Genomic DNA, 27,107 nt, shown 5'->3' on the forward strand with positions numbered 1-27,107 from the left:
TATCTATATACTAAATTCCACAACGAAAAAGGCCAAATCCTACTTACCTAAACCCATTCTGGCCTCTGCCGCTCTTGCTCGTTGCTCTCTCATCAACCGTCTGCGCTGCTCGTCAGTGAGAGAATTCAGATTTCGTGCATTTTCTGATAGTTGAGGAACAAGTATTTTACCAGGTCCACGTTTTGCTTCCAAGGCTTGTTTCTGGCGTTCGCGAGCTTCTTGTAATTCCTCCTCGACAGCCTTTTCTCGCTCTTTGTTCGCAGCTTCAACTTCTTTCGTATTAATCTCCGTTACTTCTTCTCGGCTTAGCGGAACGCCAATGTGAGAATCCTCCCAATTGGTAAAGCCTTCTCCCAAATTGTGACGAGCTATTTGGAAGGCTTGCTTCACGTCTTTACGTTTGGTTAAGTCCCAAGCGGTTCTTCCCAAGTGGTTCGTCAGAGTGGGGTCGCATTTTAAGTTGGATAGTAGAATAAGAACCATGTTCTTCAGGCCATTGTTGGAGGCATAGTGCAGGAGAGTAGGCGTTTGTAAGTATTCTTCCGATGGTTCTAAAGTTAGGTTCGGAGATAGATTATGTTTTTTGATATAGGCAATTAGTTGTGGAGCCTTCGACTTCCTAACGAAAGAAAGCAGCTCCTGTGTATGCTTCGCCGCCGGGCTTAGCTCGCGTACCACGCTCGCTTTATTGGCAGTGGAATCATTTGTCGCTTTAGGAAGGTATTGCCGCTCCGATGTGATTGGCTTGGGCTTCAATGTCCTCTTCAAGTATGTTATCTCGCACCATGCTCGCCTTAGCTCATTTGTGGTAGGTCTACGGGTTGTGAATGGGAATGTCCGAATCCTCGGGTCTACCTTGGTCAATGGGGTATTTTCCGTAAAGAATACGCTCCTGTCCGCAACATTTTTGGCCCTAATAAATATGTGTTCGCAGCGTTCCAAGTATGGCCTCCATTTCTTTAACAGGTCCTGAACGTCATTCCGTAATGCCGCCTCATTGTATCTACGTAGCGTAGAGCCTGCGGAATTTGCTTTCCCCTTGGCGTTATCCATAACCGATTGTGAACCTCCTTGTTTCCGCCTCGTGGTGTATCTGTGAAACGTTTTGTGCTCAAGAAAGTGCACGGCCTGTTCCTGTAACGATTCTCCATGCCTCTTGGCATTGCCACTGATATCTATGCGTTGGTGAGATACGATGGCTGCGGCAAAATGACCACCCCCCATCATGAACAGTGCTGAAACACGTTCACCTTGAGTCGCTTTTTGCCACTCCCGCATTGATCCCAAAGGATCCTCTACCCCTGTAGCGGAAAATAAACACTTGTGTACCCCAAATACAGAGCCCTCTGGTAGATACTTGGAGTTAAAATATATCAAAGGTGACCTAGTATTCAAATGTGTTGGCCGGCTCGCGCTGATTTCAACAGAGGGGGAAATTTTCCCTAATTCCTCCTCCATGACCGCATCTAACCGTGTGCGACGCAACGCACTACCAGCGCCTGGCTTCTCATCATCCTCTGACTCAGCTTCAGAGCCCGAGATGCTTTCGATGTCATCGTTCTCCGTCAAACGGTCAAACTCTTCCAGGGAAACCGGCGCCAGCTGGTTGAGCTTCCGCTTTAAGTTATACTTGTGAAAATCGCTTTTGTAATGGTCACGAACAAAGTTAGCACTGCTAATCTGTAAGTCGCATGCAGTGCACCGCATGGCATCCTCCTTGCTCGAGGGCGGCTTTCTGTCGGATGCAATTTGTTCCGGGCGCGCACCATCAGTCACTTCAGAAACGCACTCATCAAATACAACAACTTCCAGCGAAGTCAGCAGTTCTGGAAGTAATTCGTACACATAGAGGTCTTGTTGCTTTACCGTATCTGCCATTGATCAAAAGTGCTTCTCCGAACGGTGAAGTGGTTTATGATCGGTAGAACAACCGCGAACATTTTTGCTAGGCGTGGTAAAGTGGCCCGTCATACGCTCACATGATCAAAAATATTGGAGTTCAACTAGCGTCTAAAATAATACATAATGATGCTATTGACCTGATAATGTGCTCTTCTACTTCCAGAAGGTTACATCTTCCCGATTCTGTGGCATTCCTCAAGAAAATGGCGTATCTTCTCTGGGTCCATGAAAGGGTGCGTTCCGTGACCGAAATTGACGATGTACTGTTTTTTGCCACCACCGAATCCTTTGATCATTGCCTCAGTCTTCTTGGTGATAGTCTCATCGGAACCATACATGACGGTCGGGTCCAGATTGCCCTGTAGGGTGACTCTGCCGTTGTTGATACGAACGGCCTCGGCAGGATCCCACAGCCAGTCGAGGGAAACGGTGTTATAGCCTGCGTCGCAGAGCTTGTCTAGAGCATACCACGAGCCCTTGGCAAAAACCGTCATTGGGACATCTTCAGTAATGCCTAGTTCGCGTAGACGTGCCGGAACGGCAGCCGCAATTTGCTTCAGGTACGGCAGCGAAAATTCGTCGAAGTCGGCAGGGGACAGCTCGCCACCCCAACTTTCGAACACCTGCAGGATCTGGCAACCAGCTACAACCTGCTGCGCCAAAAACTCAATTGCAACGTCAGTGATTTTCTGCAGTAGTTTATGCGCAAGTTCTGGACGTTTGTGAATCCATTCTTTGGCAAAGCGGAACAGACGCGAGCCACCTCCCTCGGTCATGTAGACTAGCAATGTCCAGGGCCCTCCACAGAAGCCGAAGAGAGGCACATCGCCGGCCAGCTTTTGCCGCGTTAGTGTGATGGCCCGGAAAGCCCAGTCGAGCTCACGCAGCACATCCACTTCGTACTCTAGCACCTTCATCAGTTGCTCGGTGGTCCGGAGTGGCTCGGGGAAGTGCGGGCCCTTGCCCTCCAGCATCTCTACGCGCATCCCCATCGCCTGCGGAATCACCAGAATATCCGAGAAGATAATTGCAGCGTCCAAAAGGCCTGCGTATCTCCTTACGGGCTGAAGCGTGATTTCCGAAGCTATTTCAGCATCACGGCAGGTTTCAAAGAAGTCACGGCCACCCTTCACGTCATGGTATTCGGGTAAGTACCGACCTGCTTGCCGCATGATCCAGCACGGAGGTCGTTCAACATCTTCACCCCTCGCAGCCCTTAACATCAAGTCATTCTTAAGTGGCGCAAACTGCGTCCGATCAACAGCTTGCATGATCCTTGCTGTTCGTAGATGTAGTAGTGGAGAAAGCCGTTGTCTTCTTCAACTTCTGCAGTATCTCCACGTGACTAATGTAGCATTATTTCGGGGTGTACTACTGCATCCTCGAGACCCGGAAAGTATGTTACGTAATAATCACGTGAGGAGACTTCGGCGGTTATTTCATCGTGCCAGACGAATGTATCTGGAATGCGCGGCTGAACATCGTAGTGGCAAACACAAATCTCTATTTTAAATTGAGCTTCTTTTGCCGCTAGACTTCTCTCTCCTCTTCATAAACCGAAGCTCCAGGGTAGATTAACGGGTTTGATTGTCCAAAGACTACGTTATTGAAACCACCCAGCCGGAGATGAAACTAACGAAGGCTGTCTTCCGGTTCCGGAGGACAAACTTGAGCACCCTTTTGGTGATCACATATTTGGTGATCACAACTCTTTATGTGTGGGACCACTTTAGGTACCACTTTACATTGCCATCAGACTATAATTATGCGCAGATGCTTGCAGATGCCTGGTTGGATTTGGAGATCATCACACAATACCCGCATCCGTACGCGTCGCATGCAAATGACAAGGTACACGATTATTTGTTGGATAGGGTAAAGGAGATTACGCGCGACTCTATGTTTGCAGAGATCTCGGACGACTATGGCATGGGACTCCGGACGCTTTTCCGACAGGAGGATGCGATCAGCGGCACCAAGGAGTCGACGGTGGTGTACTACGAGTCCTCGAACGTGTTGGCCCGTGTGCAAGGTCGGAACTCTGCTTTGGATGGGCTACTTTTGTCTGCACACTACGATAGTGTACCATCTGGGTACGGTGCTACAGATGATGGTATGGGGGTGGTGTCGATGTTAGCTATTCTCACGCACTACGTGAAGAATCAACCCGAGAGAACTCTTGTGTTCAACTTTAATAACAACCAAGAGTTTGGCCTAGCGGGCGCATCAGCCTTCTTTGAACACCCGTGGTCAAAGGAGATCTCTTATGTGATCAACTTGGAGGGAACTGGCGCCGGTGGCAAAGCTGTGTTATTCCGGACATCAGATGTCTCGACAGCACAAGTATATGCTGAAGCGGTCCGCCAACAGCCATTTGGGAACTCTATGTACCAACAGGGGTTCTACAATGGGCATATTGGCACTGAAACTGATTTCCAAGTTTATGAAGATCAAGGTTTGCGCGGTTGGGATATCGCTTTTTACAGACCAAGGAACTTATACCATACCGCAAAAGACACTGTCTTATACACAAGCAAGCAGGCACTATGGCATATGTTACATACTGCCCTACAGTTGACGGACTATATGGCCATCAATAAGCCGGACATGGAAGATACCTCGAATGCGGTTTATTTTGACTTATTCGGGAAATGGTTTGTCGTCTGGTCTGCCAGGAGCTTGTTCTACTGGAACTGTATCATCTTAGCATTGTTCCCTTCCATTCTTGCCATTTTATTCCTAGTTGCATATGACATGCAGTTGTTGAAGTTCAATTTCTGGGATGCGATGTTAAGACTTCCCGTCTCAGTATGCCTTGCCTATTTCTGTGTCAAACTATTCCAAGTACTAGTTGGCCAGCTCAATCCTTATGTGTTTTCGCGGGACTACGTTTCTCCTATTTTGGCTGAAGCATCGATGTTTATCTTCATGAACTATGTGATCCTATCTTCATGGGAAAGATTGAGACCTTTACGTGATTTCAAGACAGTCGCACTAGTAGAGGTCTCAATGGTGTTGTGGATTTACTTGATTTCTGTTACCCGGTGGCTACGCGATTCTGACTATACTGCGACCGGGCTGTATCCATTCACAATTGGTTACACTTTTGTATCCATTGGAGCTATTATTGGTGTTTTCTGCGCTACCTTCAAAGCTAAACTCAATCCTGAAGACGACTCTTATGTTGGGGACAGTAAAGTTGATATTGAACAGCAGCAAATGTTAATGCAGCACCAATATCAGCAACACTCACAGAAACATTCAAACCAACATTCCCCGCATCACTCCACTCACCACTCAGCGCAACACTCAGTCCACCACTCCCCACGCCAGTCTATTCACCAAGTTCCAAGCTCAGAGCAGCGTCAGCGTGATGCATCGGAAACGCCGCACGTAATCATATCCGTTGATCATACAGCTGGCCACCAAGAAGATTCCGAAGTTACACCTTTGCTAAACACCGGCACGGTTGCACCATTTCCGAAACCTGTTCCTGAACGTGTTTCGAGGAAAAGTTTCCTCAGAAATGTTGTCACGAGCATACTAAATTACGATTGGAGTATTCAATTTATGGTAGTGACTCCATGGGTTACCTACTTCACGTGGATCTGCCTCGACCTAATCATGGGTGCCATGAACCAAACAATTCAGGAAAGCGCAAAGGGTACAACATTTGTTACCCATATGGCCTTAATTGGTAGTTTGTTGTTGTCATTACCGATGCTACCATTCACATATAAGTTACATTCTTTTGCTGGAATGCTGTTTTTGCTGTTGGCAGTGACAACGGCAGTCTGGACCATAGTTGCGCCTCCGTTCACTGAATCATCTCCGCTAAAATTGAGATTCTTGCAAACCATTGACCTAGATAAAAATAATTCCAGTTCAGTCTACCTATATGGCCGTGAGAGAACTTTTATGGAGCCAATCTTGGACGATATCCCAAGTGTTACCAAGTACCGCTGCGTTGAGTACGCCGGTGATGGCGTAGATATTTGCGAGTACAATGGTATGCCACCAAGGATGTTCAACAATCACCATGAAGCTGAAAGTGACTGGACCAAGATAATGACCCTCGAGATTCTAAAGGATGACCGTAATTCAACATCCAGAACACCATATCAACCAATTACTGCTGAGCTAAAAATCAATGTGGAAGAGAATAGAGTGTGCACATTGAATTTCAATAGCACTGCATTCAAGAATTGGAAGCAAGGCGTTTCACCGCTTAGAGAAGTAGTAATTCTTCATGAGAACCCCTCCTCTAATGTAACTCCCTCTTTCTATAATACCGCGATGAAAAACGGATATTACCAAGATGAATTCGGTAACGATCACTATCGCTGGAATAATGGGATTACTGAGCTACAGTTGCATAAACTAGATTTCAAGCGCGGCTATTACAAAATTGGTTTGGAGTGGATTCCACAATTATTGTACAGAGGTTATGATCCAGCGACAAGTAGTAGTGAAGAAGATGATGCTTTGGGAGTTAGTGTCACCTGTTACTGGGGTGAATATGACACAGATTCTATCACGGATGGGTTTGCGACCACAAATGTCCCTGCATATGATGAATTGAGGAAGTATTCTCCTAAGAATATCATCTATTCTAGCAAAGAGAAGGGAATGGTATCGGTCACAAAGTACGTCGAGTTGTAAGAGAACTAACCCATAAATAAACTATCATTGCTTTGTAAAATGCTTGTTGCCACAATCGTTTCTCATCTTCCAATAATTCTTAAAGTGCAGCAAATATAATACTAATTATAGCAGTTTTTTACATAATTTAGAAAACGGCTTGACTGTTCTTTTTACCTAAGTATCCACCACCTTATAGTAAACCCAATGTATTAGCAAGTCCACCCGTAAATGCAAGGGCCCATGTTCTGCTTAATCCTCCGTCGAGGTACTTTTGTGAATCAAACCCTTCAGCAGCGAAAAATTTATAAGCTGCTTTGGGATCATAAAGAGCTTGGTTTAGAACCACAATTCCCTTCCAACCGCTTTCGATCTTCTCCAATATGGGTGCTATTTTTTCATTCCATTCTTCTTTAACGAAGCTTGGCTTCCTTATGAGCCCAGATACAGGTGTAATAGGTAGCATATTAATACCATGAATATATTCAATGTTGGTGCCAAAAAATGTAGTATATGTGATGGAATTTTCAAATAGTAAGCCTGGGACTTTATTTTTGGCAATCTGCTCGGGCCATATTGTATCTGCTTTTGAATACAAGTAATATTTATTGATAGACTCACTCATAATCGCCAGCATTATATCAGCACGTAACTCCATCTTTAAGTCACCAATAACCTTGCCCCACATCTTCATAGCGTATGCAAAATTGTAGTCTTCTGATGATGATTCCTGGTTACGCCCGTTTGGGTTCTCAAACAATCCGGACGCAAAAGAATGGCCGTGGTACCAGTCAAATGACCTGAATACTGGGAAATAGTTGTCTTCAGTCGACGGGTTAGCAACATCACGAATTAGAGCGTTCACCCAGTCTTTATTTGTTTCTCCCCATGATCCTCCCAGTTTTGCATCGACATATGCAATTACGGCAGCTGTGTGTATTAGATAACCATAGTGGAAGTGATGGTCATTATAGTATGTAGCTCCAAAGTCAGCTTGACCATGATAATCTTTCCAATCGGCGGAAGAAACAATGCCTGAAAATTTTGTATCATAGTACAGTGGAAACGTCTGCTGGTTCTTCAACAGCAGATCAAATGCAGTCTTCAAATTAGTTAAGCTTTCATGTGTAATGTCTTTATTCCCTATGACGTCGCATACAACTAGCAAAATGTAGGCGAATTTATCGATCATTTTCCCTATGAAGTAAGTGTTCAAGCCTTTGATAGAGGAGCTAATGTCAGCCTGGAGCTCCAGGTTTGCAACATTTGCAAGAAGATGAAGCTGTTCAACGTTGTATGTGAGGTTATGCTGCTTTATCTCGGGACTGTATGGTAGCCAAGAAAGTTGCCGATCTAATTCCGCCCTAAAGCTCAGTTTGTTTGTAAGAAATCCTTTCATAATACCCCTTGTGTAAGCTTCAAGCTCAATACCGGTTTTCTTGGATTCCATATCGGATGTCATCATCGGTATATGGTGAGGAAGCGCAAACAACATAGTATTTCCACTTTGAGACTTGCCTTCAGTACTGTACTCAAATGAGTACTCCGCTACTGTGTCCTTTACAGACCCTTTTATGCTGAAAGAAGTAGCATACATTCCTGCTGAATTATCGTAGTGCTCTTCCAAGTTTTGGTCCTTTGGGGCGATAGCCGCTTGAACTATCACACCATCTACACTTTTCTCTGCCTCTAGTGTGTATCGATCCTTAGCAACCAGATCAAAGTCTTTCCAGGACTTTTGATCTTTAAAGGTAATATATAGTAGCCATTCTACACCATTCGACAAAATCACGCGATACTTTAGGGTGCTTTCCGGTAAGGTACCTGGATTTTCCGCTCTTAGGCATTTTAAGCCCTTGGGTACCTGAACAGCCACCTTTATACCACCATGGTAGATACCTGTAACCCAACCCATCCCCTGAACAAGTGGCATCTCTAGATAGCTATCTCCACCGCTACCGCGTAACTCTAAGCGACAGCTATCCGACTGCATCTCTTTTACATGTAATTGAGATTTGTCCGCGCCAAATCCGGCAGCTGAAAATACAAGTTCGGCCATTCCGAGTGGATGGGACATACCGTATGCTGAGTTGTCATCGCCACTGCGTGAAATATTCCTGCTTTTCCCCGTATGACTAATTGCAATCCCCTGGCGCGTCTTATTATACCAGACACTATACGGAAATACGAACACCGAGGAGTTCTGTGCTCCCACAATCAAGTTGGTATAAAATTTGTTAGTCTGGTATGGCGTTCCGTTACTTTCCACGCCCTTGGGCAGGTCTAGGGGATTAGACTGCCTGGTGAAAACTTCTGGCGGGCCGCCCGTTTCGATCGGGGCAAATAAGTCATCTGCTGTCACTCCAGCAGTCCCCCCAGCTCTCGTTGGTTGAACAACGGGAGTAGAAACATTTTGGTGTGTTGTCGTGCCGATCGTTCCCCTCGTACGATTTGAGGATAAGATATCAGTCATACCCTCCCCCGTATGCGGCGTGGAGTCATACCATGACTCACTTGGTTGTGACGCTGTAGTGTACTCCGAGTTTCCTGGCCGAGTTACTGGCGTGGACACAAGAGTCCAATGGCCATAATGGGGAATACTGGTGGGCTCAGAAATTGTCAAAGGGTCGATTTTTGTAGGCAACGCTAAGGATTTCAGAGCGACGACAGTCAACAAGCGATCTGGCCTAGTGCTGAAGGACGGCACGGTGGCAGGCTGGATATCACTTAGATCCAGTGACGCCGAAGTAAAAAATAAAGTCTTGAGAAATCCGCGCATTGGAGGTTAAAGATCCAATAGGCATCGAGCTCCATTGCTCAGCGGGCCTCATAAAGAAATACTCAATAAATCGCCTGTACTTAACTGTTTTGCAAGGTGTCTCATGACTGGGCCTACCACGTCACCGGAAATGAATACCGGAATAACTGGCGCCTAGACCACACTGTTTTGAGAATAAGGTTAGTTCGGCTTTCGCTAAAGAAAGCAGCAATAACTAAGGTGCCAGACGTAACACTTGATGCCGCCCGGATGGGCAAACTGTGTGAAGAATGTCGCAGCAACTCAAAAAAGACAACAAAAAAAACAAAAAAAAAAAAACGATTAGTTTGCGGTGACTGTGAGGTGCGGTCAACCCACGCAGCAGTGCGTCCCCCGTGCTGACAATATCACTGACAGTGCTCAGATACAATGCTGACGCGTAATCCTCATAAGTCCGATCCTATTTGATGCCGATGCACATTTTATGTCGGTGGTACCTTCAGGGTGTAAATACTGTAGGATGCCTACCCTGGGAGTAGATTTTTGTGCATCTTCGGGATGCACTTCCAGCCGATCCGTGGCAGTGCAGTAGTTTATTGCGGTCCGCGTGCGGTCCGCGTGCGGTCGCAATACTGTCGTATCTGCGCTGCGCGACCTGGTTGTGTCATTTTCGTAACGGGCTAAGGATAGTCCGGCCTGCGGACGCAATTATAAAGTCGGTCCAACCCACATGGCTGCGTCAGCGGTCCTTGTCAACTAATGCCGGGGCCTTGAAGCCAGGTTTTTCTCCCGCATTAGAGGCTGCGCGCCCTAAAAGCATGATGCATGCCCAGGCCAAATATTAGAAGGTAGACCCGTCCAGCCCGCTATTAGCGTCCGCACCCGCAGCTTTTAAACCACCGAAGTGGTCCCGATCCCTATAACGTTGAGCCGGAACAGTATTCACGCGGCATCACTACACCGGAGCCGGGGACTGATGCCGGGGTAACATTTATGACCGATTACATAATGACTGAAAATTCTAATATAGCGCTGGTTGTTCATGGATCTCGCTCAGAACACACGCGTTAGTGAACATTTATGGTGTGCATACCAATGGTGGCTACTCTACGTGCCCGTACCCCTTAGCCTAATGCAGTGGTTCAACAAGGCCTGGCACATAAGGAGTGTGTAATCAAGGGGCAGTTATATGGCTGCAAGTCCCCACATGCGACGTAGTGTACTCTGCTGCCTTATCTTAGATCAGCGCGGTTAGCGACATTCATCTTTGACGCGAGCCTAATAGGGCGTGCCGCAACGTGTCCGAGCTTATTCCCGTATAACATCTTCGATGGGTCTATGCTTCTTTTCCATTGGTCTCATCGGCAGGAGGGGTAGTTGGCAACTGCAGGTAGCGTAGCACATTCAACGCACTGACAGACAAAAAACGCCGTACGAAGATTTCCGAGTCCTGACAGTACCAGACGAGGGTGGTGCCGTGGTCAGGAAAACCCCAGCGCGAATGACGTCACGTTTGATGGTCTGATAGGTCCAGCTGCAACGGCTCACTTTTGTACCTTCGATCTTTTTTTAGCAAGTCTTATCGACTCGTGCGGCCTTCAGTAGTGAAACTGCGGAGATAGTTGCCTGTACTTCACGCATAACCATTTCATGGCCGCCGAGCACCTCTTCCGCCACTTCAGCGAAAATACGAAGGAATTTACCTCAGTATTCGTGTTTCCTGTCTGTATCGAGAGGTTCCATTACATCATCTTGGTTAACAAATTTGGAGTGCGGTGCTCTGTACACGTCTGAAAATTCAAAGGGGCCGTAATGTCCCATCTTATCGACAACGGTTGACAGCCAGTCCAATGCGGCGCGCAATAAGTTGCAGCTAGCCTAGAGCTGCGTAGGCACCCAGAGCGTCAGCTCTCCTGTGTGTATAGTTGCCTGTGCAGGCTGGAGACAGAAACAACAGTACCGACCCGGGAAACGGGCGGAAATATTGGAGTGAATGCTGTTACAAGAGGCCCATGAATCCATACATGCATGTAGGCATATTTTTATGGGAACACCGAGGAGCGTTGTCCATAATTCTATCGTTTTTTGCCTTCTGATGGAGCAGCGGGAGGAGCGCGCTAGACAAAATAGGCTACTGCGGCCGTGCAGATAGAGTATGTCTCAGGCTAAGGAATAGTTGGAAATATGCACATACGTTACGCGCAAGCTGACAAGTGCGGCAACTGTCACCGTGGACTTTGAGCGATGCAAACAAATTAGCGAACAACGCACGACACAGATATGGAGACAGCAAAATCAGTATTGGTAACCCTGTGGCCACTAAAGGACTGTGGCTGTTGCATAAAGGAAGCAAAGTGCAGTTTTTTCCGCCGGTCCAGCCAACGGAGAAGGAGAAGTAGCGGAGAAGGACGGCACGTCAGATGCATGTCCAACTATGTAACAGTACAGGTATGTCGCATATACGCATTCCCCTCTTGACAAAGATGATTGTTCATGGTAGCTCCTTGTTCAATTGCGAATCAATACCCTTACCGAGCGCTGATGCTTTTGGTCCCTAGTTAGTGACCACCCTGAGCTCAGTACAATCCTGATCTAGGAACAAAATACCCAGCAGTAGATCTCAATGTCATATTATATAAAGCAGCACATTTGTTCTCGTTTGATGAATAGGCTTTTATAAAATACAACAAATAACAGCGGAGTACGATCCATCAACGCAAGAGTTTACAATACAGGATTTCGGCAGAATATTCAGATTCGGAAAGCCCACCCTCTGCGCCATCTAACCAACAGTTAACTGCTCTTCTACCCTGCGGGCCATCGCGCTTCTGTATGCTATAAGTGGCTTTGAACATAGAATTCCAGAATAATTGACTCCTTGCTTGAGTACTTGCTATCCAATACACAACATTTGCTTAACCATGTTGCATTATACCAACGAGACTCCAGAATCTTACGAAGCACCCAACCCCGCGGTAGACCTTTATAATATGTGCAAGCCGATAGCCCCAACTGGCTGGAGTTCCACCCCAGAAGCAGAAGATATCTCCACCCCACTGCCCTGCGACGATTCCAGCAGCTCAGACGCAAGCTACTTCACTGCTTTCTTCTTTGACTATCAGCATGAAATGCAGCTGCAACAACTGCAGCTACTCGAGCAGCTAATGAATCCTGCTGTAGCTGGCATGGAAAACACGCCAAACGCAATCCCAGCCACCACAGAGGCTGTAGACCAGTCCTCGATTGTCTTCGACCCTGCAAAGGGGGGTGACTTCCAGCGCTGGCTACAAACGCAAGACGCTGTCTCTGAGGCATCAACCACCTTCCACGATGCTCTGGATGGTAACATACCGATCAATACCACACAGCAACCTGGCGTTCCAGTATTGCAGCAAACCAAAGCCCAGGGCAGCGTCCTCGGCCCCCCACGTCTTTCCCCGCCAGTCCAAAATAAGGCACCGCAGCGTTATGTCTGCACAGAATGTGGCAAAGGCTTTGCGCGTGCCTCGTCCCTGCGCACGCACAGAAATATCCATACTGGCGACCGTCCGTTCACCTGTCCCTTCAAGAACTGCGGCAAATCCTTTAACGCTAGGTCTAACATGCTCCGCCACCATAAACTGCATTTTCGTACGGACTGTGGGATGTACATGCTCCCCAATGGTGAAACAACTAGGGTCAAACCCTCAAGCAGAAAACTGTTCGCTTTGAGCAGACAGCAGCACCAAAAGTATACGACCCTCCCAACGATATGACCCTGTAGGGCGGTATAAAAGGTATTTAGATTGAAGGTTAAACTAGATCGTATGACTGCATGCTTTTTTTTCAGAATACATCAATACTTGGCATGAGATGAAACGAAATTGAACAAGCTTCGAACTGTAGATCATAGCCGCTGGAAAAGAGGATGTTTATAGTAGATTGTTTTGTTGTAATATACATATATAGTACTTTGAAGTTTGTCTGTTGAATGATGAGTAGATAACTATATTATAGGGCCACCGAGTGCAACGGCTATCAGAGAGATATCTTGCACAACTCGGCCCTGTTAAATAACTGTGGGATACGTTGCTCCATTGGAAGACGCCAGACGCTTTCCAAGTAGCTGATTATTGATCCGGTCGTTGGCAGCGCAAATCGCTTGCCAAGAAACCCGAGATAGAACCGGATATGAGTCTGGTCATCTGGAGTGCAGCAATAGACACCGCAAACCAGCAAGGGCCAGGTGAGTGCACCCCAAATGTTTGCATCCAAAGGAATGGCCTCGAAGTAATTCATGATTTCACCGAGCGTCTCCTGCAACTTTGGTGAGTGCGGCTGGATGACTGAGTACTCGAGCACCGTGGTGATGAGCAGGTAACTTGAACGTGCAAGAATCAGGCCCGATAGGAATGAAAGCGCGTACAACTGGTATGTGTCATACGCTTGGGGTCCATCTGTGGAGAATAGGTTATTGCTATAGTAGCGGGCCATCTTTTGGAGGTTCTGGCACTTCTGTAAAATGACAGGATCTGTTATGGGCATCGGATAACGCGAGATGTAGGATACTTTAGCGAGGATCTCAAAGGCCTCCAATGTATACCCATACGAAGCGCCCGAAACCCAATCCTCGGTATTATGACGAACTGGGCATTTAAAGAGTGGATTCAACTCTTTAAAAATGTGAAAAGGGTCCGGTATCTGTGTTTGATCGGTAGCAAACATTATGCAAACACTGTAACAATGTATGAAAGCCTCCAAAAATGTTCTTTCCTGAGGAAGAAGTATTAACGGGTTTTCCCGCAACTGTGAAACCTCGCCGCCTTCGCATGAGCTAGGAATGGCAGGACGTTCCAGAGCACTGCGAACCCCCAAATTTCCGGTGAGACCAGAGTTGCATGCAGCAAGCGGTGGATGTGACAAGAAGAGCTCGCTGATGGAGTCACCAAACTGTCCAAAATAACAATTTTTGAGCAGAAGATAGGAGTTTGTAAGGCACTCAAGCACATCGTTGACGTTGTTCTGCAGACACCACTTGTTCTTGAGTGCCATCAACTGAAATGCTGCCATAAGCCACACTTCGTTGCCGCTGACTGCTTGAGTCCCTAGAAAGTTCGATAGAAATATTATGGCAGTATTATAGTACCTGTCGCTCAGAGGCGCAAAGGTATCGTATGAATAATACTGCAGAAAAGATGCACCGCAGCTTAGGATCAACTCCTTTATGACAGGATTGTTTTCAGCCTGTTGGATAACGGAGGAAGTGTGTGTCACCAGGCGATAAGTGGAGTCCCGCGGGTCAAGGAGAGGAATAAACTCTTTGTAGCAGACGTAGAAAAGAAAACCGTCATCTTCCTTGATACTGTTGGCATGCGATAAATCACCATGTCTAAAACTCTCCAGCACCTCCTTGTAGTAAACAGAATTAGAATTATGGTCATATAACAGGTAGCTATAATTCGGTTGAATAGTCTCTAAGGGAGTGCCTGAATATAGAAAGCATCCCCATAACTGCGGCTCACCTATCTGCTGATATGGTTCCATTTGCAAGTCGAACAGTGATTTCAAATCCAAGAGGTCATCTCGCTGTACGGCATAACTAGCGTCCGAGGGCAGTAGGTCGTTCTTTGAGTCTTGTAATAAGATTGCAGCAGATATGCTCCGGCGAGCACTCTTTTTTGTTCCAACTGGATACTTGTGAAGCTTCACTGGCGCAGAACGTGGCGTTACCCCACTCTTATCCAACTGGCCATGCGTTGGGAACTTTTGCAAGCGCTGCTTTGAACCGTGATTGCGATGCAGCCTCCAGATGCTGTTATCGCGTCCGAGAGCAACAGTGTACTCGAACTTCAACTGTTCGGCAGGCACCGAAAAGAAGCGATATGACTTCCCGACTTCGTATTCCGCCTCCCAGTTCTCTAGCGTGCAGTTCAGGAACCCATCGTTCGATTTGATGCCCACTTCCTCCTTGTTGGGCGAATGACCGTCGTAGTTTCCGTCGTCGTCCGCCCAGTGGCACAGCAGCAGGTTGCGCTGGCAGCCAATACACTTCGGCCGTGTCTCATCACACTTCTTCCGGCGCGCACGGCACGTTAAACATCCATTGCGGGATCGCTTCTCCGTTTTCTTTAGCACCCTGCTATCGTCGTTGACGCCCCTGCCGTTGGACCAAGCCATCAGCGCAGGGTCTTCGGTAGACAAAGCGTCGTCCCTGGACCGCCGCATGCGGTACCGTACAACCACCATATTCAACAAATTAAGATCAGAGATACTTCAGCTGGATGTACTGTCTCTCCTGCATATGACCTGCGCCCGACCGCTCCTGCTAAGACTGTCGCAGAGAAGTGAACAATTAAGTTGTATGTAAAATAAACCGAAGTACACCGGCCAATATCCCCCGCTCACTTCGTTAGGTATTCGGTTTCACCTCAAGCTATCCCTGTTGCGGTTTCGCAGCCACCCAAGCCCCCGCCTTGCCCTGCAGGGCTCACGCCTATAATCATCCGGAGCAAATCATTTTGGAAAAGAAAACCCTTCCCCCTATCTGTAGTAATCATTCTATGAGTTTCCTGAATTGCCTGGAGCAGTGTTCTTTGCTTTCTTCTGTGCGGGAGGATGAGGTGTTCGGAGTTGGGCGCCCTTTTTGCGATTCTATCGCGGTAGAGTCAACTGGCGGTCGAAGTTGATCGACGGGAACGTCAACATGTACGTTTTGGATTTGTGTGATTCGAGTGAGCTCCGGAGCACCGCCGGTGTACCTGGTGTAGTGTTGTTACCACGTGGGTACATAGATAGTTACACGTATATATGCAATGCGACAAGCAGTAGCAAGGGAGATTCACTGTGATGAGCCATAGAGCGTGTACTCGTCGCGTAGGGTGTTGATTAGTGAGTCTATTCTCTCGAACTTGTTGTCATTTTCTGCGAAACTTTGATGCTTCTCGGTGCGGATATGCTGGTCCAGGTGATCGTACTTAACGCGGCAGTTCTCGCAGTAGCCACCACCCAGCTTTCCCTGTAGCGGCCGTTTGGCGGGCACGGGGCTGGCCGTGACGGTGTGGTTAGGCGCCAGAGAACCCTGGGGGGACGCCGAATGCTTTTCTTGGATGCATGCAGCAGTTAGGGTAGGTTTTGCTGCCTGCGGGGGCGGGGGAATCGTCTGCTGGGTAAACTTGCGATCTACAACGAGGCGGTTCAGAGATTTGAGGCTTTTGTTTACATTTGAGGCTTTTGCCGGCGCCAGTCCGTTGCCGATCGAGAGGGAGCCACCTGCATTTGTATCGAGAGACTGATTGACGCCACTAGCTTTGATTTCCTGCGGAATCCTATTTTTCCGCTTACAGAGGTCGTCGTTGCCCAGCACGTCTTCACCGGCTGTTTCTTGGCGCGTAAGAAGCGACATCGGGGGAGGGCGCTTGCACTTGGAATCTTCAATGCCCATGACCTCCAGATACTTGGTTTTGCTGTTGGGGTACTGCGCAGTGGTGGGTAGCATGACCGGGTACTCATCCTCGGATATGTCATCTATTTGCCTAGGCACAGCAGAGTCCTGGTATAGAAGTCTCAGCTTCAGCGCGTATTTCTCGTTCAGACAATCGCGCTTGTATCGCTTGAGTATGCGCCTCGTCGACAGTTCGTCGCATGTACCATCCCCGACGAATGGACACCTTCCAAAACTCCCAGGCTTTACGCTCGGGTAAGGTAATTTTTCTGGTTCGGTGAGCTCGGATGGTCTCCACTCCACAGTTATCAGGGGTGCCCATGTCTGCCAGATATCATATAGATATACATGTGGGTACCTGAAGTAATGCACGTCGTCGCGTTTGGCCTTCGGGTCCCGGTCGCTGGGCCCGTACAGCTTTTCACTCTCCAGGAGCTTGGAGAGTGTGGCCGTTGCATTCGTCGTTGTCAGCGCATTTGCTGCAAGCCCGCTATTATGATGCCCACCGCCTATTACCAGTAACGGGCCGCCTGTAGATGCACCGACAGCATTTTGTTGTTCCAGCCCATCGACGTCCACCTCCAAGTTTTTTAGGAAACGTAGGGCTTTTTCGTAATTCCATATTTTCATGTAGCTGCTTTTATATGCACGGAATAACACGTCTGTTTCCGGAAGATTGTCGTATCTATCCAGTTTCCTACTTGTGATGACTATCGTGACGTCCATATCGAAAAAGACTTTCATCTGTGCTCCCAAAATGGAGAATCCGCGCTTAAGCAGCTCTTTCCGCTTCTCGAGCTTCGCCCCTTGCAGGTGATCTACCACCGCAGTGTCAAAATAGATCCTGGTGTCCTTGCGCATAATGCGCTTCCAGTTTTGTTGCCAGTCAAGCAGGTCCTTCGCTGTTATCTTCGACTGCTCTGCCCGCCGCTGGGCCTGTTGGCGCGTTATAAGCACAGCACCCTCGATGGTACGCCCGCCCGCCACGCCACCCGTAATCGGCGACCCCGTTGGATGCGCCACCCCCGCGGCCTTCGCCCTCTTACTGCGTACTTTCTCTGTCTCCTCCAGAAGGTTCAGCGACCTCTTTTTCCCGGGAAAACACTGCACCGCGGACCCGATGCCCGCCTTTACTCCACGCAACTGGTTGTTAGGATCGTTCTCCTTGAGTGGCGACCGCCCATATTTGCTTCCCGGCCCTGTGGCCACTCTGCCTGGCCCCCCCGGCTTGATAGGTGAACCCATGGCGCCCTCCAGCTCTTTGTTTTCGTAGGGATCTTAGCCTGCCGAATGCTTTAGGATGCCGATCTTCGAGCACCAACTACCACACCTCCTGGGTCGACAGCTATATCAGTGTCCTAGCAAGTAACAGTGAAGGAATGGAAATGCTCAGGTCCTTGCCGGGTATGCTTGCTGACGCGTGGTGCTACACCTACGCGGTGAAGGTATACAGGGCTTTAAAAGCAGGCGCGCATAAAAAAGACCGGTCTGAAACTGCGCCGGGTAACACCAAAGGGGCGCTCGCAGACAAGGGCTAGCAAGCAGCTCTGGGAGTTATGACTATATAGGTGGATAGAAGGCCTTATATACGGTGTTTACGCCCATCCGAGGCGGCGACTAGTCCAGCTTGTACCCGTAGACCTCTGAGAACGCGCTTAGCAGGCTCTTCATTTTTAGTACGAGCATGCCATGGGGGAAGAGGGAGTCGGCAATAAAGAGCAACAGCAAGTCCGAGCCGGGGATCTGTGCAACGCAAGTGTGCAGGTCCTCGAGCTCGCAAGTGTAGATGCGCGTCGTGAGCGGGGCGGCCGCAGCTGCGGCGTCGTCGCGGGCCGGGACGGTCACGTGATAGCAGCTCTTGGTGGCCTGGGCCTGGGGGTCGTGCTCGTCCTCGGACCACTTCTCCTTGATCAGCAGCGCCATCATCTTCAGGTTGTTCAGGGCATCGCCTGAGGTGGGGTGCGCGGGGTTGGCCGACACGAAGGACACAATAGAGCCTGTCTTGCTGCTGAGCAGCACGGTGCTCTGCAGCTGGTACGTGGAGAGCGGCGTGGCCGTGGGCTCGAGGGTCTGTTGCAGCAAACGCTTTATACTCCTGCTCTGGAGCATTGCCATTGTGCAGACCGTCCGTGTGTGTATACGGCGGCCGCAACATAGAGGAGCAACGTACATTTTCAAAGCTTGAAATCCAGGGCAGCCAGCACAGCGCTGGCCGGCCCCGCCCAGGCACATGCGGGAGGGCCGGCGGCACCGCCGCTGCCTGCAGCGACCACCGCTGCAGAGGCAGGAATGGTGGCCGAGCGCCTCCTGCATGGTCCTGGCAAAGAAAAGTGGAACAGGATAAGATATACATACACCTATACCTATAACGTTGGTGGAGAGGGGCGAAGAGCGGTGATCGAGGAAGGGATCATCTCAGTTCAGAATTCAATATTTCGGTTTTTTTTTGCGTTTTTCTAGTTTTCTAGTGTTTTGTTTCAGTAGGTCAAGAGTGGTCTTGTCATTTATTTATATCTAGCTTGACATCATCTACGTCTTCGGACTCCTCGTCTGCCTTGTCGGGTTTCCTCTTATCCATAACGCTGTCGTTATCCATGCTGTCGTCATCGTCTTCCTCCTCGAACTCGGGCTCCTCGTTGCTGTGGCCGTTGTCGGCGTCGTCGTCGTCGTCGCCGTACATGTCATCGTCCTCCTCACTGTCGTACCAGAAGTTGTCGCCCACGTCCTTCGCCTCCTCCGGCTCCGTGTTGCGCTGTGATATGTAGGCCGTCTGGGACGTCGGCATGACAAACCCCGGTGGAATGTCCTGTTTCGAGCGCTCCACCTCGAGCTTCACGCGCTGCTTATACTGCTCCGGGTTCTTGCGGTAGTCCACCGCCGCGTCCACGTTCGCGGGCGACGAGATGTTGGGGTCCTCGAGAAGCGACACGATGGAGATCAACACGCTCTCCACCGTCTGTACCGGCGACCACGTCTCCGAGTCGGGTTCGTCCGACGTCGGGTCTCCGCTCTGATGCAAGATGGATATGCACAACCTGCCGTCTCTATAAACGTTGGGGTGGTAGATGGCAGGCGTGAACCGAAAGCTTGGCGGGCTGAACGGGAAGTCCTCGGGGAAACGCATCTGCGCCTTGAAGTAGCCGCCATGGTAGATGGAGTCCTCGTTCAAAACCATGACTCCGATGTTCCACGAGAAGATATTGCTGTCATCGTCGAGTTCGATGTGGAACGACGGAATCGCCTTCTTCGGGTCCGTGAGCTCCCGGTATTGTCGCAACAACAGGCTTGCCGCGGTGTTCTTTCTGTTAGACATGTCTCTAGTCTGCCCGACGCCAGCTGTGTCCTCTCCGTGCACACTCGCTCCGTGTGTGCTGGAACCAAAACGCCGCCCTGCTTTTTTTCAGCCGAGGTCTCCCGCCTCTTATAGTAAATATCTTGCTGATGGAGGGGGCCGCTTTCCTTTATTTTTTTCACTACGCCCTCGATATGATGAAGTAACACCACCCTGCTCTGCGTCAGATCCCTTAGATGCGCTTGTCCGTTGCGTCTTGCTATGTACGAGGACCCGCTCTACGTTCTTGCTCGCTGGCCTGCCGCGTTGCTTGCGTTTAGGTCTCCTCGCACGCTGTCCTGTGTTCTCCGTGAACTCGGATGGCTTGGCTTTCTCAGGGGACAAAACCTCAACCTATCGGACTAAACTTGCTATATATATGTGCAACGCCTGGCGCTATGGAGCCTTCCCTGGAAAGAAACTATTATATATGATTTGAGGCTGTTTGTGTTCTTGTTTTCCCGCCGGCGGCAGGAAAAAGAAAGAGGTCGCCACTGTCCGGGCGGACCCGGGCCGCGGCGGTGGCCGGGGGCAGCAGCAGCGCGTTTCTTGAGCCGGTTTTGCAGGAGCGTGGCCTTTTCGCACGCAGCAGAGATGGCTTGGTTGGCGATTGTATGCCTGCTAGCAGCTACGACGGCGCTGTGCGTGCGCATGGCAGCGCTGGCGCCGGGGGTCTACGGCCCCGCGGTATGCGGCGGGCGCAGCGGCGGCGGGCGCGGCCCGCCGCGTCACGTGATGATCTTCTTGGGGTCGGGCGGGCACACGGGGGAGATGCTGCGGCTGCTAGAGGTATACGGCGCGGCGCTGGTGGCGGGGGCGACGGTGCGGGTGGGGTACACGGACGAGGCGAGCGCGGAGCGCGGGCGGCAGAGCGCGGCACTGCGGGCGGCACGCGGCGTGGAGTACGTGCCGCTGCTGAAGGCGCGGGAGGTGGGCGCCGGCGCGGGCGCGGCCGTGCGCAGCACGGTGCGCGCGGCGGCGCAGGCGTTTAGCGCGGTGCGGCGCGCACGGCGCGCACTGCACACGGGACCGCACGTGGTGGTGCTGAACGGCCCGGGCACGAGCGTGGTGGTGCTGTTCTGGCTGCGCGTGCTGGACCTGCTGTCGCTGCGGCGTACGCGGGTGGTGTACGTGGAATCGCTGGCGCGCACGGAGTCGCTGAGTCTGTCCGGGCGGCTGGCGTACCCGTTTGCGGACGAATTTGTAGTTCAGTGGCCGGACCTGGCGCAGCGGTACCGCCGCGCACGCTGGTTCGGGGCTCTAGTGTAGCTGTTTATTGGGGCTGCAGGCCGTCTAAATACTATTTAGCGCCGGGAGTTGATGATGTCCACGAACTCGGGCTTGAGCGACGCCCCGCCGACGAGGAAGCCGTCGACGTCGGCCTTGTCACGGAACGAGGCGGCGTTGGCGCCGTTGGCGGAACCACCGTAAAGGATGCGCACTGCGTCGGCGACATCACGCGAGGTGCGCTCGGCTAGGAAGTCGCGGATGGCAGCGTGGATGTCCTGCGCGTCCTCAGCGGTGGCGGCTAGCCCAGTGCCGATGGCCCAGACAGGCTCGTAAGCGATCACGACGTTGGTCCAGTCCTTGACCTTTTCGAGGACGGGCGTCAACTGGCGCTTCACAACGTCCAAGGTGACACCAGCCTTCTTCTCGTCCAACGTCTCGCCAATGCACAGGATCACGCTCACGCCGCGCTCCAGAGCGAAGGCGGTCTTCTCGGCAACCTGCTCGTCGTCCTCGTTGAAGTACGTTCTGCGCTCGGAGTGGCCCAGGATGACCCACTTGGCACCCACGTCCTTGATCTGGTCCACCGAGTTCTCACCGGTGTAGGCGCCGGAGGCCTTGGTGTAGGCGTTCTGTGCGCCGACAGTCACCTGTGGGTGCGACACCAGCGAAACAGCGTGGTCTAGGTACGTGGCGGGTGGGCAGATCACCACCTCGACGTTGTCGGCGAGGTCCGCGGTGTTAAGACGCTCCACGATCTCCTTGATAGACTGCTTGGAGCCGTTAAGCTTGAAGTTACCTCCGACAAAGAAAGTTCTGGCCATTGTGCTTGGGGTGGTTGGCCAGGCTCTGCCGGGGCGCGCTGCCGGGGCCTTATATAGCTGTCGCCTGCAGGTGCCGGTGGGGCGACCGCTGGCTTCCTGTCCGCGCCCGGCGGCCCCCTACGTTGCCTGACGAGAGCGGAAGCCGCATCCACACCTCGCAGGGACTCCTTGGGCAACTGCTTGTCACGTGCTTGTCACATGATGAATCACGTGCCGTCGGATGGAGTCGGGTCCGACTGGGCAATGCCCCGGACGCATGGCTCCATTTAGATATACAACGCATGGGTATAAAAGAAGAGAGCACTGGTTGGCACAAAGTTACTGGCATCACAGGGGCTATACCGCTAGCATAAACCCTTCGCTGCAGGCAAGTGATATTTGCTGCCTAAAAATTTATTGGTACTACTGTGTCCGCTACCTACAGCATACAAGAAATTGACCTTTGAGTGATGTTGAGATCTACCCTACGTGTAACAAGCAGGGCGGCCAGGCCATTGGCAGCGTCCATGGGCAGAAGCAGCGCAGTACACGCCGGCGCGGCCGCGCAGGCCAAGCTATACAGCCAGATCCAGATGGGCGCTATGCACGGCCCGGCGTTGCAGCACCTATGTGGACTGCGGTACGCCTCGACGTCAGTGCAGGTGCCACCCATGGCCGAGTCGTTGACGGAGGGTTCGCTCAAGGAGTTCACAAAACAGGTGGGCGAGTATATCGAACAGGACGAGCTTTTGGCGACGATTGAGACGGATAAGATCGACATCGAGGTCAACGCGCCCGTGTCCGGGACTGTTACAAAGTTGAACTTCAAGCCCGAGGACACAGTGACCGTTGGCGAGGAGTTGGCACAGATTGAGGAGGGCGCCGCTCCGGCAGGTGGGCAGAAGCCTGCCGCGAAAGAGGAGACGTCTGCTCCACAGGAAGCCGCTCCGGCGTCGCCTGCGGCAAAGGAGGAGAAGCCACAGGCCGCCAAGCCCGCGCAGGCCGCCCCTGCCAAGGAGCAGCCAAAGCAAGCGGCCGCGCAGAGCTCTACCGTGAGCGCCGGCGCTTCTGTCAGCGGTTTTGCGCGTACTGAGCGCAGGGTGAAAATGAACCGCATGAGGATGAGAATCGCTGAGCGGTTAAAGGAGGCACAGAACACCGCGGCCTCTTTGACCACCTTCAACGAGGTCGACATGTCCGCACTTCTTGAGATGCGCAAGCTGTACAAGGACGAGATCTTGAAAACCAAGGGCGTCAAGTTCGGCTTCATGGGCCTCTTTGCGAAGGCAGTTGCTCTAGCCCAGAAGGAGGTTCCTGCCGTCACCGGTGGGATTGAGGGTGACCAGCTTGTCTACCGCGACTACACCGACATTTCGATCGCTGTTGCAACCCCCAAGGGTCTCGTCACGCCTGTGGTGCGGAATGTCGAGTCTCTCTCCGTCCTAGAGATTGAGCAGGAGATTTCAAGATTGGGCCAGAAGGCCCGTGAGGGGAAGATCACCCTAGAGGACATGGCCGGTGGCAACTTTACCATCTCCAACGGTGGTGTTTTCGGCTCCTTATACGGCACTCCAATCATCAACACCCCACAGACTGCTGTTTTGGGTTTGCACGGCGTAAAAGAGAGACCAGTCACCGTCAATGGCCAGATTGTTTCTAGACCAATGATGTACTTGGCCTTGACTTATGACCACAGAATGCTAGATGGAAGAGAGGGTGTCACGTTCCTAAAGACAATCAAGGAATTGATTGAGGACCCAAGGAAGATGCTCCTTGTTTGAAGTGCAACTATAGGTCTTGCAGGCAAGTGGAACATCGTGTCCAGTTATCCTACACTATTTAGATCCTATATGGAAGCTAGCCGCATGGCCATTTAGAATACATGGGCCTTTAAGTAAACCTGAATATTTATTTCGAATAAGTAGCACGAGGGTATCGATCGAAACATCGGCTTTCGCCATGGCGAGTGGGCAAGGAAAACGCACGACCGGCGCCCATAACGCTCCCCCCCCCCCCGACTACAAAAAGGTACTATCTAGGAACTTCGGTTGTACTCCAGGCGGTAAGTCATCTTTTGATAAGATACCTAACTGCAGAAGGTCTCCGTAGAACAAGCACATTTTCTCAATGGTGTAGGAGACATAATCGAAGGAGTGGATATCTGCACCCTTCGCGGTAGGCTCTTCTACGGCTGAGCAGTCGGTCAGGCAGGAATCAATGCTGTTAATGCTCTCACAATCATCGACGGTGATAATGTACTTCTCGCCCCCGGGGCCAGCTCCTTCAACTGCTACGGCAAGATCTTTGGGTTCATCTAGCTCGCCACTCTGCATAAGCCCCCAGATAGCCCAATGCAGTGAAACACACGGCCTCCATCTCAATATACTGTTGTAGAGCTCACGGACCTTATCGTCAATAGGGTCCTGCTTACTAGCTGACAGGTGGGAAGTGTAGGAATAAATGAAGTTGAGGATCTCCTCCTTCTTCGGAAACTTGTGCTCAAAGGTTTTGTAGGACTCGGCACAGTGGTAGTCTGCCATCCACTCCGATAGGTGGTTAGCAAGATCATATGCAGCGGGGTTCGGTCCAGCATACTCAAAGTCAATCACCACCAGCTTTGAGTCTTGTGACTGATCATGAATGGAGGGCCGGATGATGTCATCCAGAGAGATGTTGCTTTCACTAGGGAATAGCGATCCAGAAACGGGCGTACTAGTCGACGTGCCTACTGAGCTGGTGTCCGTAGCAACAACGGGTGCGGTAAATAGCAAGTTACCGTACTGAGCGTCGTTATGGCAAAACACTAAAGACTGATCCAGCTCCCCAACCGATTTCAGCCACGCGCGGTACCGCTCGAAAACAGCCAAGAACTGCGACCACTCCTGCACAAATAGCGTGCTCTGTAAATTGCCCTTCTTCTGGATCCAGCTCGAATCTCCCATTTTCTTCAGCCACTTGTCGATGCGGGCCAGCACCGTGTAGTGCGTCTTCTCCCAGTCTAGCAGCGGCACCCCACAGTGGAACTCCTTCATCCGCCGTGCAATCCGCTGCGATGTCTTCCAGTCGCGGATATCCTTCTTCGTAAGCGTAGTGGCGTTCTCCAGGAATTGCTCAAAGCGCCCATTCATAAAACATCCGTACAGCGACGGGCCGATGTTTTGGCGCGACAGCCGCGCAAGCGTCTGCAACTCGTAGTCCCGGTCTATGATCGACTCCACGTTCGGTCCGTACACTCGAAGCAGCAGGCTCGGCAGCCGCGGGTGCTCCACCTTGAAGATGGCGTTGGTCATGGTCCCCGTGATCATCACTAGCTTCACCTCCTCCGGCGCCACCCGCGTCCCCGGCCGGTACCACTTCGGCACCTGCAGGTTCCATGTCATGTTCACCACGTCCTGCCGCAGATACTCCTCCGGCAGCGATGCGTCCAGCGTCGCCTTCACGTACGGCACTTCGATGTACTGCTGCTTCTCCGATCCAAACGCCAGTCGCAGCAACCCGTCGTCCCCGTCCTCTGCGCGGCCCTCCTCCGCCCGCCCGTCGTGGCTGCGGCCCTCAATGCTGATTGTGCGGATTAGGCGTTGCGACGATTTCACCCTCGGCAGCGACGGCGGCCGCTGCCCACTCCTCGATCGCGACCACGACCGCGCCGGCGCTGTCTTAACCTCACTTCTGGATTTGCGTGCGTCTGGGTGCGGCATTATCACCTGCTCGATTCCCACGCCTGCTAATTAGCGGAAGCTCTGTGGACTACCAGGTAGGCAAAGTTTTGTGGCAGCACCATTTTTAACAAACTGTTTAAGTACTTGTCCATGTGAAAAATGCCGCACATGATATGAAAATCTAGATACGCAGATGCGGCAGAGCATCAAAGTCCCCGATACTCTATATGGATCTGGTCCGGGCGAACTACGCTGCCGACAGCGACTCAGACAGCCAGGGAGAGGAAGACGTATCTTGCCCCTTGCCTGAATATATCTCACACATGTTCCGAAGAGCTGCAACCGCAGGGCTCAGACTGGAGCGGCCGCACGTATACGCATACGCCGACGTGCAGCTCAGCGAGCAGCAGCGCGGTATTCTTGAGCGGCTTGTGCAGCGCGCTAACAGCGCACGGGTCGAGGCAGAGTTTCAGCCGCTGTTCTATGGACGGCTGCGGGCGCGACGGCCGTTGCACGTGTCGCTGACGCCCGCGCTGCAGTTCAGCAGCGCGGCGGCGGCGACGGCGTGCGTGGAGCGGATGCGCGCGGGGCTGGCGGGCGCGGGTGTGCTCGCGACGGCGCTGGAGCGGGCGCCGCGCGTGCTACCAAACTGCGACAGCTCAGTGGCGTACCTTGCGCTGCCGCTGGCGCCCGCGGGGCGCGCGCAGGCCGCGGCGCTGACCGCGCGTCTCGGCGCCGCGCTCGCCGCGACACCTGGGGGCCTCACGCCGTACGACAGTGCGGCCTTTGCGGCCGGCGCGCACGTATCGGTCGCGGAGGACTCGCAGAACCCTGGTCTGCTGCGATACGCTCGCGCGAAGGATACTCCAGGCGCGGCGGCGCATCTCGAGCGCATGGAGACACTGCTGCAGGCCAGCGATACGCCGTTGCCTCCGGCGGACGCAGCCGCACTTCAGATCGTGTGCACGGCCGTTCACCTGACGCTCAACGGTCGACTGCAGGCGAGCGTCGCGTTGCGGACGCAACTGCAGCCCATGTAAGCCGAGTAACCTCCTGGCGCTGCAAACAATAGTCGAGGCCTGTGCGTCAGCCTGCTATTATCTCATATTATGTAGGCAAGATCTATTACCCTAAATAGAAAAGGTGGCATGTATTTACTTTTTACCACATGAGGTTAACGGCAGAACAGTCGTACTCATACCAGGCAGGTAGTCTCGGCTACTGGGCTCACGACATTGAAGTTGATCGATGAGGGTCAGCTCCATACTTGCCGTTTTGCATCCAAGTGGGTGGATTAGGGATTGCCTTGAAGGAAAGTACTTTTAGTTGGCGATTCAAGGTTTTCCAGCTTCTTGCTCGTACTGTC

The 27,107-nt window shown here is 51.5% G+C and overlaps 14 protein-coding genes across 14 annotated transcripts; 5 read left to right on the top strand and 9 right to left on the bottom strand.

Annotated features, from left to right (window-relative positions):
- Positions 1 to 39: 39 nt before the first annotated feature.
- VMS1 (Vms1p) lies at positions 40 to 1,878 on the bottom strand (the record flags this gene model as incomplete). Its single annotated transcript, NM_211518.1, has 1 exon — positions 40 to 1,878. One exon carries the CDS (start codon positions 1,876 to 1,878, stop codon positions 40 to 42), a length of 1,839 nt encoding a protein of 612 aa, NP_986456.1.
- Positions 1,879 to 2,069: 191 nt separating this feature from the next.
- On the bottom strand, positions 2,070 to 3,173 carry HEM12 (uroporphyrinogen decarboxylase HEM12; the record flags this gene model as incomplete). The annotated part of the gene is made up of 1 exon (NM_211519.1): positions 2,070 to 3,173. The coding sequence occupies one exon, from the start codon at positions 3,171 to 3,173 to the stop codon at positions 2,070 to 2,072; it is 1,104 nt and encodes a 367-aa protein (NP_986457.1).
- Positions 3,174 to 3,528: 355 nt separating this feature from the next.
- PFF1 (Pff1p) lies at positions 3,529 to 6,564 on the top strand (the record flags this gene model as incomplete). Its single annotated transcript, NM_211520.1, has 1 exon — positions 3,529 to 6,564. The coding sequence occupies one exon, from the start codon at positions 3,529 to 3,531 to the stop codon at positions 6,562 to 6,564; it is 3,036 nt and encodes a 1,011-aa protein (NP_986458.1).
- Positions 6,565 to 6,736: 172 nt separating this feature from the next.
- Positions 6,737 to 9,322, bottom strand: DSE4 (endo-1,3(4)-beta-glucanase; the record flags this gene model as incomplete). Its single annotated transcript, NM_211521.2, has 1 exon — positions 6,737 to 9,322. The coding sequence occupies one exon, from the start codon at positions 9,320 to 9,322 to the stop codon at positions 6,737 to 6,739; it is 2,586 nt and encodes an 861-aa protein (NP_986459.2).
- Positions 9,323 to 12,222: 2,900 nt separating this feature from the next.
- Positions 12,223 to 13,056, top strand: AGOS_AGL207W (C2H2-type zinc finger protein; the record flags this gene model as incomplete). Its single annotated transcript, NM_211522.1, has 1 exon — positions 12,223 to 13,056. The coding sequence occupies one exon, from the start codon at positions 12,223 to 12,225 to the stop codon at positions 13,054 to 13,056; it is 834 nt and encodes a 277-aa protein (NP_986460.1).
- Positions 13,057 to 13,318: 262 nt separating this feature from the next.
- On the bottom strand, positions 13,319 to 15,526 carry AGOS_AGL206C (Zn(II)2Cys6 transcription factor; the record flags this gene model as incomplete). The annotated part of the gene is made up of 1 exon (NM_211523.2): positions 13,319 to 15,526. One exon carries the CDS (start codon positions 15,524 to 15,526, stop codon positions 13,319 to 13,321), a length of 2,208 nt encoding a protein of 735 aa, NP_986461.2.
- Positions 15,527 to 16,118: 592 nt separating this feature from the next.
- On the bottom strand, positions 16,119 to 17,966 carry DBF4 (protein serine/threonine kinase activating protein DBF4; the record flags this gene model as incomplete). The annotated part of the gene is made up of 1 exon (NM_211524.1): positions 16,119 to 17,966. The coding sequence occupies one exon, from the start codon at positions 17,964 to 17,966 to the stop codon at positions 16,119 to 16,121; it is 1,848 nt and encodes a 615-aa protein (NP_986462.1).
- A 372-nt stretch (positions 17,967 to 18,338) lies between these two features.
- On the bottom strand, positions 18,339 to 19,034 carry SLM4 (Slm4p; the record flags this gene model as incomplete). Its single annotated transcript, NM_211525.2, has 1 exon — positions 18,339 to 19,034. One exon carries the CDS (start codon positions 19,032 to 19,034, stop codon positions 18,339 to 18,341), a length of 696 nt encoding a protein of 231 aa, NP_986463.2.
- A 187-nt stretch (positions 19,035 to 19,221) lies between these two features.
- Positions 19,222 to 20,034, bottom strand: CDC34 (SCF E2 ubiquitin-protein ligase catalytic subunit CDC34; the record flags this gene model as incomplete). Its single annotated transcript, NM_211526.1, has 1 exon — positions 19,222 to 20,034. One exon carries the CDS (start codon positions 20,032 to 20,034, stop codon positions 19,222 to 19,224), a length of 813 nt encoding a protein of 270 aa, NP_986464.1.
- A 612-nt stretch (positions 20,035 to 20,646) lies between these two features.
- ALG14 (N-acetylglucosaminyldiphosphodolichol N-acetylglucosaminyltransferase anchoring subunit ALG14) lies at positions 20,647 to 21,321 on the top strand (the record flags this gene model as incomplete). Its single annotated transcript, NM_211527.1, has 1 exon — positions 20,647 to 21,321. One exon carries the CDS (start codon positions 20,647 to 20,649, stop codon positions 21,319 to 21,321), a length of 675 nt encoding a protein of 224 aa, NP_986465.1.
- A 35-nt stretch (positions 21,322 to 21,356) lies between these two features.
- On the bottom strand, positions 21,357 to 22,103 carry TPI1 (triose-phosphate isomerase TPI1; the record flags this gene model as incomplete). The annotated part of the gene is made up of 1 exon (NM_211528.2): positions 21,357 to 22,103. One exon carries the CDS (start codon positions 22,101 to 22,103, stop codon positions 21,357 to 21,359), a length of 747 nt encoding a protein of 248 aa, NP_986466.2.
- Positions 22,104 to 22,552: 449 nt separating this feature from the next.
- KGD2 (dihydrolipoyl transsuccinylase) lies at positions 22,553 to 23,863 on the top strand (the record flags this gene model as incomplete). The annotated part of the gene is made up of 1 exon (NM_211529.1): positions 22,553 to 23,863. One exon carries the CDS (start codon positions 22,553 to 22,555, stop codon positions 23,861 to 23,863), a length of 1,311 nt encoding a protein of 436 aa, NP_986467.1.
- A 237-nt stretch (positions 23,864 to 24,100) lies between these two features.
- AGOS_AGL199C (choline/ethanolamine kinase) lies at positions 24,101 to 25,780 on the bottom strand (the record flags this gene model as incomplete). Its single annotated transcript, NM_211530.1, has 1 exon — positions 24,101 to 25,780. The coding sequence occupies one exon, from the start codon at positions 25,778 to 25,780 to the stop codon at positions 24,101 to 24,103; it is 1,680 nt and encodes a 559-aa protein (NP_986468.1).
- A 188-nt stretch (positions 25,781 to 25,968) lies between these two features.
- On the top strand, positions 25,969 to 26,781 carry USB1 (phosphoric diester hydrolase; the record flags this gene model as incomplete). The annotated part of the gene is made up of 1 exon (NM_211531.2): positions 25,969 to 26,781. The coding sequence occupies one exon, from the start codon at positions 25,969 to 25,971 to the stop codon at positions 26,779 to 26,781; it is 813 nt and encodes a 270-aa protein (NP_986469.1).
- Positions 26,782 to 27,107: the final 326 nt, after the last annotated feature.

Source organism: Eremothecium gossypii, chromosome VII, assembly GCF_000091025.4.
Source record: "Eremothecium gossypii ATCC 10895 chromosome VII, complete sequence".
Taxonomy (NCBI): Eukaryota; Fungi; Ascomycota; class Saccharomycetes; order Saccharomycetales; family Saccharomycetaceae; genus Eremothecium; species Eremothecium gossypii.